The 9,887-nt window shown below is 45.5% G+C and overlaps 1 protein-coding gene across 1 annotated transcript in view; it reads left to right on the forward strand.

The window, feature by feature from the left end:
* Positions 1 to 316: 316 nt before the first annotated feature.
* Positions 317 to 9,887, forward strand: part of lamtor4 (late endosomal/lysosomal adaptor, MAPK and MTOR activator 4) — an 11,522-nt gene continuing 1,951 nt past the window's right edge. Inside the window, exons 1-2 of the mRNA XM_079656487.1 lie at positions 317 to 427; positions 3,596 to 3,676. Coding sequence (XP_079512613.1) covers positions 425 to 427; positions 3,596 to 3,676 — 84 coding nt within the window. The 5' untranslated portion in view covers positions 317 to 424. The remainder of the gene's footprint in view (positions 428 to 3,595; positions 3,677 to 9,887) is intronic.

A 9,887-nucleotide genomic window follows, 5' to 3' on the forward strand; every position in this document is an offset into this window, starting at 1 on the left:
CCAATTAAACAAGTGTTGAGTGTCAAACTAATACAAAGGAAAACTCGTGAAATAAAATCCGGATAAAATAAAACATCTTCCCGTTCAGACCGCACTGTGCTGCCTTCAGGTGCACATCGTTAATCTCAACTTCAACTCTTACTTACTCACGAAACTAAACGTTTTCATTAGTTTTTAATAACTGTGTATATATATTGTTGTAACGCGAGGTGCTTCTAATATACTAGAACCCAGACAGCTCCCCATTACAGTCCTCAATACTAAAGATCACACTACACATGCTCAAACATAGTTAAACTCTGCGTCTTGTATTCTCCGACAGCACCTGAAAGCCTCAAGAGTCACGTGAACATCACGTGAGAGACAGAAATGCAGCTGAGCGACGCTTCTTAAAGAACAGAGGAACACAACAAAAACAACAATAATGGTGACTCTTTAATGTGTCTGTTTTTATCATGATTTATACTCTTAATGAGCTCTCAGAGCCAACATTACTAATACTTCAAGTGGTAATAAACCGCAATTGTCTCAGTAAAACGTTTGTGGAACTACTGCTACAGTTATCATTAGCCTGTTAGCTCTGATCCTCTGTGTTTACAGACAGTAGGTTTATAGCATTAGCTCTGATCATTAGCCCGTTAGCTCTGATCATTAGCCCGTTAGCTCTGGTCATTAGCCCGTTAGCTCTGATCATTAGCCTGTTAGCTCTGGTCATTAGCCTGTTAGCTCTGATCATTAGCCTGTTAGCTCTGGTCATTAGCCTGTTAGCTCTGATCATTAGCCCGTTAGCTCTGGTCATTAGCCCGTTAGCTCTGATCATTAGCCTGTTAGCTCTGGTCATTAGCCTGTTAGCTCTGATCATTAGCCTGTTAGCTCTGATCATTAGCCTGTTAGCTCTGATCATTAGCCTGTTAGCTCTGGTCATTAGCCTGTTAGCTCTGATCCTCTGTGTTTACAGACAGTAGGTTTATAGCATTAGCTCTGGTCATTAGCCTGTTAGCTCTGGTCATTAGCCTGTTAGCTCTGATCATTAGCCCGTTAGCTCTGATCATTAGCCTGTTAGCTCTGATCATTAGCCTGTTAGCTCTGATCATTAGCCTGTTAGCTCTGGTCATTAGCCTGTTAGCTCTGGTCATTAGCCTGTTAGCTCCTGTCATTAGCCCGTTAGCTCTGATCATTAGCCCGTTAGCTCCTGTCATTAGCCCGTTAGCTCTGATCATTAGCCTGTTAGCTCTGATCATTAGCCTGTTAGCTCTGATCATTAGCCTGTTAGCTCTGATCATTAGCCCGTTAGCTCTGATCATTAGCCCGTTAGCTCCTGTCATTAGCCCGTTAGCTCTGATCATTAGCCCGTTAGCTCTGATCATTAGCCCGTTAGCTCTGATCATTAGCCCGTTAGCTCTGATCATTAGCCCGTTAGCTCCTGTTAGCTCTGGTCATTAGCCCGTTAGCTCTGATCATTAGCCCGTTAGCTCTGATCATTAGCCCGTTAGCTCTGATCATTAGCCCGTTAGCGCTGATCATTAGCCTGTTAGCTCTGATCATTAGCCTGTTAGCTCCTTTCATTAGCCTGTTAGCTCCTGTCATTAGCCCGTTAGCTCTGATCATTAGCCTGTTAGCTCCTTTCATTAGCCTGTTAGCTCTGATCATTAGCCTGTTAGCTCCTTTCATTAGCCTGTTAGCTCCTGTCATTAGCCCGTTAGCTCTGGTCATTAGCCTGTTAGCTCCTGTTAGCTCTGGTCATTAGCCTGTTAGCTCCTGTCATTAGCCTGTTAGCTCTTGTTAGCTCTGGTCATTCGCCTGTTAGCTCCTGTTAGCTCTGGTCATTCGCCTGTTAGCTCCTGTCATTAGCCTGTTAGCTCCTGTCATTAGCCTGTTAGCTCTTGTTAGCTCTGGTCATTCGCCTGTTAGCTCCTGTTAGCTCTGGTCATTCGCCTGTTAGCTCCTGTCATTAGCCTGTTAGCTCCTGTCATTAGCCTGTTAGCTCCTGTCATTAGCCTGTTAGCTCCTGTCATTAGCCCGTTAGCTCTGGTCATTAGCCTGTTAGCTCTTGTTAGCTCTGATCATTCGCCTGTTAGCTCCTGTTAGCTCTGGTCATTCGCCTGTTAGCTCCTGTTAGCTCCTGTCATTAGCCTGTTAGCTCCTGTTAGCTCTGGTCATTCGCCTGTTAGCTCTGGTCATTCGCCTGTTAGCTCCTGTTAGCTCTTGTTAGCTCTGGTCATTCGCCTGTTAGCTCCTGTTAGCTCTGGTCATTAGCCTGTTAGCTCCTTTCATTAGCCTGTTAGCTCCTTTCATTAGCCTGTTAGCTCCTGTCATTAGCCTGTTAGCTCCTGTTAGCTCTGGTCATTAGCCTGTTAGCTCCTGTCATTAGCCTGTTAGCTCCTGTTAGCTCTTGTCATTAGCCTGTTAGCTCCTGTAAGCTCTGGTCATTAGCCTGTTAGCTCCTGTCATTAGCCTGTTAGCTCCTTTCATTAGCCTGTTAGCTCCTGTCATTCGCCTGTTAGCTCCTGTTAGCTCTGGTCATTAGCCTGTTAGCTCCTGTCATTAGCCTGTTAGCTCCTGTTAGCTCTGGTCATTAGCCTGTTAGCTCCTGTCATTAGCCTGTTAGCTCCTTTCATTAGCCTGTTAGCTCCTGTTAGCTCTTGTCATTAGCCTGTTAGCTCCTGTTAGCTCCTGTCATTAGCCTGTTAGCTCCTGTTAGCTCCTGTCATTAGCCTGTTAGCTCCTGTTAGCTCTGGTCATTAGCCTGTTAGCTCCTGTTAGCTCTGGTCATTAGCCTGTTAGCTCCTGTCATTAGCCTGTTAGCTCTGGTCATTAGCCTGTTAGCTCCTGTCATTAGCCTGTTAGCTCCTGTCATTAGCCTGTTAGCTCTGGTCATTAGCCTGTTAGCTCCTGTTAGCTCTGGTCTCTGTGTTCCCAGACAGTGGGTTTATAGCATTAGCCTGTTAGCTCCTGTCATTAGCCTGTTAGCTCCTGTCATTAGCCTGTTAGCTCCTGTTAGCTCCTGTTAGCTCCTGTTAGCTCCTGTTAGCTCCTGTCATTAGCCTGTTAGCTCCTGTTAGCTCCTGTTAGCTCCTGTTAGCTCCTGTCATTAGCTTGTTAGCTCCTGTCATTAGCCTGTTAGCTCCTGTTAGCTCCTGTTAGCTCCTGTTAGCTCCTGTTAGCTCTGGTCTCTGTGTTCCCAGACAGTGGGTTTATAGCATTAGCCTGTTAGCTCCTGTCATTAGCCTGTTAGCTCCTGTCATTAGCCTGTTAGCTCCTGTCATTAGCATGTTAGCTCCTGTCATTAGCCTGTTAGCTCCTGTTAGCTCCTGTCATTAGCATGTTAGCTCCTGTTAGCTCTGGTCATTAGCCTGTTAGCTCCTGTTAGCTCCTGTCATTAGCATGTTAGCTCCTGTTAGCTCTGGTCATTAGCCTGTTAGCTCCTGTTAGCTCTGGTCTCTGTGTTCCCAGACAGTGGGTTTATAGCATTAGCCTGTTAGCTCCTGTCATTAGCCTGTTAGCTCCTGTCATTAGCCTGTTAGCTCCTGTCATTAGCATGTTAGCTCCTGTTAGCTCTGGTCATTAGCCTGTAAGCTCTGGTCTCTGTTCCCAGACGGCCTCTCTGACTGCAGGTCTGGACAGGATCCAGGATCAGATCGGCTACCTGGTGATCAGCGAGGAGGGGGTGCTGGCCGTGAGTCACACACACTACACTAACACCACGTATTATAAACACCACAAAACTACCAAACTAACGTCTTCTTCTTCTCTGGTTTTGTAGTTCTGGTCTTATAATGTAGTTCCAGAATTACATCAATCATAGGATTTAAATAAAAGTGTGTGTGTGCACTAGGTGTGGATAGTGACGTGTGTGTGTGGTGTGGATAGTAACGTGTGTGTGTGGATAGTAACGTGTGTGTGTGTGTGGATAGTAACGTGTGTGTGTGTGTGGATAGTAACGTGTGTGTGTGTGTGGATAGTAACGTGTGTGTGTGTGTGGATAGTAACGTGTGTGTGTGTGGATAGTGACGTGTGTGTGTGGTGTGGATAGTGACGTGTGTGTGTGGATAGTAACGTGTGTGTGTGTGGATAGTAACGTGTGTGTGTGGATAGTAACGTGTGTGTGTGTGGATAGTAACGTGTGTGTGTGTGGATAGTAACGTGTGTGTGGATAGTAACGTGTGTGTGTGTGGATAGTAACGTGTGTGTGTGGATAGTAACGTGTGTGTGTGTGGATAGTAACGTGTGTGTGTGGATAGTAACGTGTGTGTGTGTGGATAGTAACGTGTGTGTGTGTGGATAGTAACGTGTGTGTGTGGATAGTAACGTGTGTGTGTGTGGATAGTAACGTGTGTGTGTGTGGATAGTAACGTGTGTGTGTGGATAGTAACGTGTGTGTGTGTGGATAGTAACGTGTGTGTGTGTGTGGATAGTAGTGTGTGTGTGTGTGGATAGTAACGTGTGTGTGTGGATAGTAGTGTGTGTGGATAGTAGTGTGTGTGGATAGTAGTGTGTGTGTGTGTGGATAGTAACGTGTGTGTGTGTGGATAGTAACGTGTGTGTGTGTGGATAGTAACGTGTGTGTGTGGATAGTAACGTGTGTGTGTGTGGATAGTAACGTGTGTGTGTGTGGATAGTAACGTGTGTGTGTGGATAGTAACGTGTGTGTGTGTGGATAGTAACGTGTGTGTGTGGATAGTAACGTGTGTGTGGATAGTAACGTGTGTGTGGATAGTAACGTGTGTGTGTGTGGATAGTAACGTGTGTGTGGATAGTAACGTGTGTGTGTGTGGATAGTAACGTGTGTGTGTGTGGATAGTAACGTGTGTGTGTGTGGATAGTAACGTGTGTGTGTGTGGATAGTAACGTGTGTGTGTGTGGATAGTAACGTGTGTGTGTGTGGATAGTAACGTGTGTGTGGATAGTAACGTGTGTGTGTGGATAGTAACGTGTGTGTGGATAGTAGTGTGTGTGTGTGTGGATAGTAACGTGTGTGTGTGTGGATAGTAACGTGTGTGTGTGTGGATAGTAACGTGTGTGTGTGTGTGGATAGTAACGTGTGTGTGTGTGGATAGTAACGTGTGTGTGTGTGGATAGTAACGTGTGTGTGTGTGGATAGTAACGTGTGTGTGGATAGTAACGTGTGTGTGTGGATAGTAACGTGTGTGTGGATAGTAGTGTGTGTGTGTGTGGATAGTAACGTGTGTGTGTGTGGATAGTAACGTGTGTGTGTGTGGATAGTAACGTGTGTGTGTGTGTGGATAGTAACGTGTGTGTGTGTGGATAGTAACGTGTGTGTGTGTGGATAGTAACGTGTGTGTGTGTGGATAGTAACGTGTGTGTGTGTGGATAGTAACGTGTGTGTGTGTGGATAGTAACGTGTGTGTGTGGATAGTAACGTGTGTGTGTGGATAGTAACGTGTGTGTGTGTGGATAGTAACGTGTGTGTGTGTGGATAGTAACGTGTGTGTGTGTGTGGATAGTAACGTGTGTGTGTGTGGATAGTAACGTGTGTGTGTGGATAGTAACGTGTGTGTGTGTGGATAGTAACGTGTGTGTGTGTGGATAGTAACGTGTGTGTGGATAGTAACGTGTGTGTGTGTGGATAGTAACGTGTGTGTGGATAGTAACGTGTGTGTGTGTGGATAGTAACGTGTGTGTGTGTGGATAGTAACGTGTGTGTGGATAGTAACGTGTGTGTGTGTGGATAGTAACGTGTGTGTGTGTGGATAGTAACGTGTGTGTGGATAGTAACGTGTGTGTGTGTGGATAGTAACGTGTGTGTGGATAGTAACGTGTGTGTGTGTGGATAGTAACGTGTGTGTGTGTGGATAGTAACGTGTGTGTGGATAGTAACGTGTGTGTGTGGATAGTAACGTGTGTGTGTGTGGATAGTAACGTGTGTGTGTGTGGATAGTAACGTGTGTGTGTGTGGATAGTAACGTGTGTGTGTGTGTGGATAGTAACGTGTGTGTGTGTGGATAGTAACGTGTGTGTGTGTGGATAGTAACGTGTGTGTGTGTGGATAGTAACGTGTGTGTGTGTGGATAGTAACGTGTGTGTGTGTGGATAGTAACGTGTGTGTGTGTGGATAGTAACGTGTGTGTGGATAGTAACGTGTGTGTGTGTGTGGATAGTAACGTGTGTGTGTGTGGATAGTAACGTGTGTGTGTGTGGATAGTAACGTGTGTGTGTGTGGATAGTAACGTGTGTGTGGATAGTAACGTGTGTGTGTGTGGATAGTAACGTGTGTGTGTGGATAGTAACGTGTGTGTGTGGATAGTAACGTGTGTGTGTGTGGATAGTAACGTGTGTGTGTGTGGATAGTAACGTGTGTGTGTGTGTGGATAGTAACGTGTGTGTGTGTGGATAGTAACGTGTGTGTGTGTGGATAGTAACGTGTGTGTGTGTGGATAGTAACGTGTGTGTGTGGATAGTAACGTGTGTGTGTGTGGATAGTAACGTGTGTGTGTGTGGATAGTAACGTGTGTGTGGATGGTAACGTGTGTGTGTGTGGATAGTAACGTGTGTGTGTGGATAGTAACGTGTGTGTGGATAGTAACGTGTGTGTGTGTGGATAGTAACGTGTGTGTGTGTGGATAGTAACGTGTGTGTGTGTGTGGATAGTAACGTGTGTGTGTGTGGATAGTAACGTGTGTGTGTGGATAGTAACGTGTGTGTGTGTGGATAGTAACGTGTGTGTGTGTGGATAGTAACGTGTGTGTGTGTGGATAGTAACGTGTGTGTGTGTGTGGATAGTAACGTGTGTGTGGATAGTAACGTGTGTGTGTGTGGATAGTAACGTGTGTGTGTGTGGATAGTAACGTGTGTGTGTGTGGATAGTAACGTGTGTGTGTGTGGATAGTAACGTGTGTGTGTGTGGATAGTAACGTGTGTGTGTGGATAGTAACGTGTGTGTGTGTGGATAGTAACGTGTGTGTGTGTGGATAGTAACGTGTGTGTGGATGGTAACGTGTGTGTGTGTGGATAGTAACGTGTGTGTGTGGATAGTAACGTGTGTGTGGATAGTAACGTGTGTGTGTGTGGATAGTAACGTGTGTGTGTGTGGATAGTAACGTGTGTGTGTGGATAGTAACGTGTGTGTGTGTGTGGATAGTAACGTGTGTGTGTGTGTGGATAGTAACGTGTGTGTGTGTGGATAGTAACGTGTGTGTGTGTGGATAGTAACGTGTGTGTGGATAGTAACGTGTGTGTGTGTGGATAGTAACGTGTGTGTGGATAGTAACGTGTGTGTGTGTGGATAGTAACGTGTGTGTGTGTGGATAGTAACGTGTGTGTGTGTGGATAGTAACGTGTGTGTGTGTGGATAGTAACGTGTGTGTGTGTGGATAGTAACGTGTGTGTGGATAGTAACGTGTGTGTGTGTGGATAGTAACGTGTGTGTGGATAGTAACGTGTGTGTGTGGATAGTAACGTGTGTGTGTGTGGATAGTAACGTGTGTGTGTGTGGATAGTAACGTGTGTGTGTGTGGATAGTAACGTGTGTGTGGATAGTAACGTGTGTGTGTGTGGATAGTAACGTGTGTGTGTGTGGATAGTAACGTGTGTGTGTGTGTGGATAGTAACGTGTGTGTGTGTGGATAGTAACGTGTGTGTGTGTGTGGATAGTAACGTGTGTGTGTGTGGATAGTAACGTGTGTGTGTGTGGATAGTAACGTGTGTGTGTGTGTGGATAGTAACGTGTGTGTGTGTGGATAGTAACGTGTGTGTGTGTGTGGATAGTAACGTGTGTGTGTGTGGATAGTAACGTGTGTGTGGATAGTAACGTGTGTGTGTGTGTGGATAGTAACGTGTGTGTGTGTGGATAGTAACGTGTGTGTGTGGATAGTAACGTGTGTGTGTGTGGATAGTAACATGTGTGTGGATAGTAACGTGTGTGTGTGTGGATAGTAACATGTGTGTGGATAGTAACGTGTGTGTGTGTGGATAGTAACGTGTGTGTGGATAGTAACGTGTGTGTGTGTGTGGATAGTAACGTGTGTGTGTGTGGATAGTAACGTGTGTGTGGATAGTAACGTGTGTGTGTGTGTGGATAGTAACGTGTGTGTGGATAGTAACGTGTGTGTGTGTGGATAGTAACGTGTGTGTGTGTGTGGATAGTAACGTGTGTGTGTGTGTGGATAGTAACGTGTGTGTGTGTGTGGATAGTAACGTGTGTGTGTGGATAGTAACGTGTGTGTGGATAGTAACGTGTGTGTGTGTGGATAGTAACATGTGTGTGGATAGTAACGTGTGTGTGTGTGTGGATAGTAACGTGTGTGTGTGTGGATAGTAACGTGTGTGTGGATAGTAACGTGTGTGTGTGTGTGTGGATAGTAACGTGTGTGTGTGTGGATAGTAACGTGTGTGTGGATAGTAACGTGTGTGTGGATAGTAACGTGTGTGTGTGTGGATAGTAACGTGTGTGTGGATAGTAACGTGTGTGTGTGTGGATAGTAACGTGTGTGTGTGTGTGGATAGTAACGTGTGTGTGTGTGGATAGTAACGTGTGTGTGTGTGTGGATAGTAACGTGTGTGTGTGGATAGTAACGTGTGTGTGGATAGTAACGTGTGTGTGTGTGGATAGTAACATGTGTGTGGATAGTAACGTGTGTGTGTGTGTGGATAGTAACGTGTGTGTGTGTGGATAGTAACGTGTGTGTGGATAGTAACGTGTGTGTGTGTGTGTGGATAGTAACGTGTGTGTGTGTGGATAGTAACGTGTGTGTGGATAGTAACGTGTGTGTGTGTGTGGATAGTAACGTGTGTGTGTGTGGATAGTAACGTGTGTGTGGATAGTAACGTGTGTGTGTGTGTGGATAGTAACGTGTGTGTGTGTGGATAGTAACGTGTGTGTGTGTGTGGATAGTAACGTGTGTGTGGATAGTAATGTGTGTGTGTGTGTGGATAGTAACGTGTGTGTGTGTGTGGATAGTAACGTGTGTGTGGATAGTAACGTGTGTGTGTGTGTGGATAGTAACGTGTGTGTGTGTGTGGATAGTAACGTGTGTGTGTGTGGATAGTAACGTGTGTGTGTGTGTGGATAGTAATGTGTGTGTGTGTGGATAGTAACGTGTGTGTGTGTGGATAGTAACGTGTGTGTGTGTGTGGATAGTAACGTGTGTGTGTGTGTGGATAGTAACGTGTGTGTGTGTGGATAGTAACGTGTGTGTGTGTGGATAGTAACGTGTGTGTGTGGATAGTAACGTGTGTGTGGATAGTAACGTGTGTGTGTGTGGATAGTAACATGTGTGTGGATAGTAACGTGTGTGTGTGTGTGGATAGTAACGTGTGTGTGTGTGGATAGTAACGTGTGTGTGTGTGTGGATAGTAACGTGTGTGTGTGTGGATAGTAACGTGTGTGTGGATAGTAACGTGTGTGTGTGTGTGGATAGTAACGTGTGTGTGTGTGTGGATAGTAACGTGTGTGTGTGTGGATAGTAACGTGTGTGTGGATAGTAACGTGTGTGTGTGTGTGGATAGTAACGTGTGTGTGTGTGTGGATAGTAACGTGTGTGTGTGTGGATAGTAACGTGTGTGTGGATAGTAACGTGTGTGTGTGTGTGGATAGTAACGTGTGTGTGTGTGTGTGGATAGTAACGTGTGTGTGTGTGTGGATAGTAACGTGTGTGTGTGTGTGGATAGTAACGTGTGTGTGTGTGGATAGTAACGTGTGTGTGGATAGTAACGTGTGTGTGTGTGTGGATAGTAACGTGTGTGTGTGTGTGTGGATAGTAACGTGTGTGTGTGTGTGGATAGTAACGTGTGTGTGTGTGTGGATAGTAACGTGTGTGTGTGGATAGTAACGTGTGTGTGGATAGTAACGTGTGTGTGTGTGGATAGTAACGTGTGTGTGTGTGGATAGTAACGTGTGTGTGGATAGTAACGTGTGTGTGTGTGGATAG

The sequence above is a fragment of the Notothenia rossii genome (genome assembly GCF_949606895.1).
Source record: "Notothenia rossii genome assembly, chromosome: 10".
In the NCBI taxonomy this organism is placed as follows: Eukaryota; Metazoa; Chordata; class Actinopteri; order Perciformes; family Nototheniidae; genus Notothenia; species Notothenia rossii.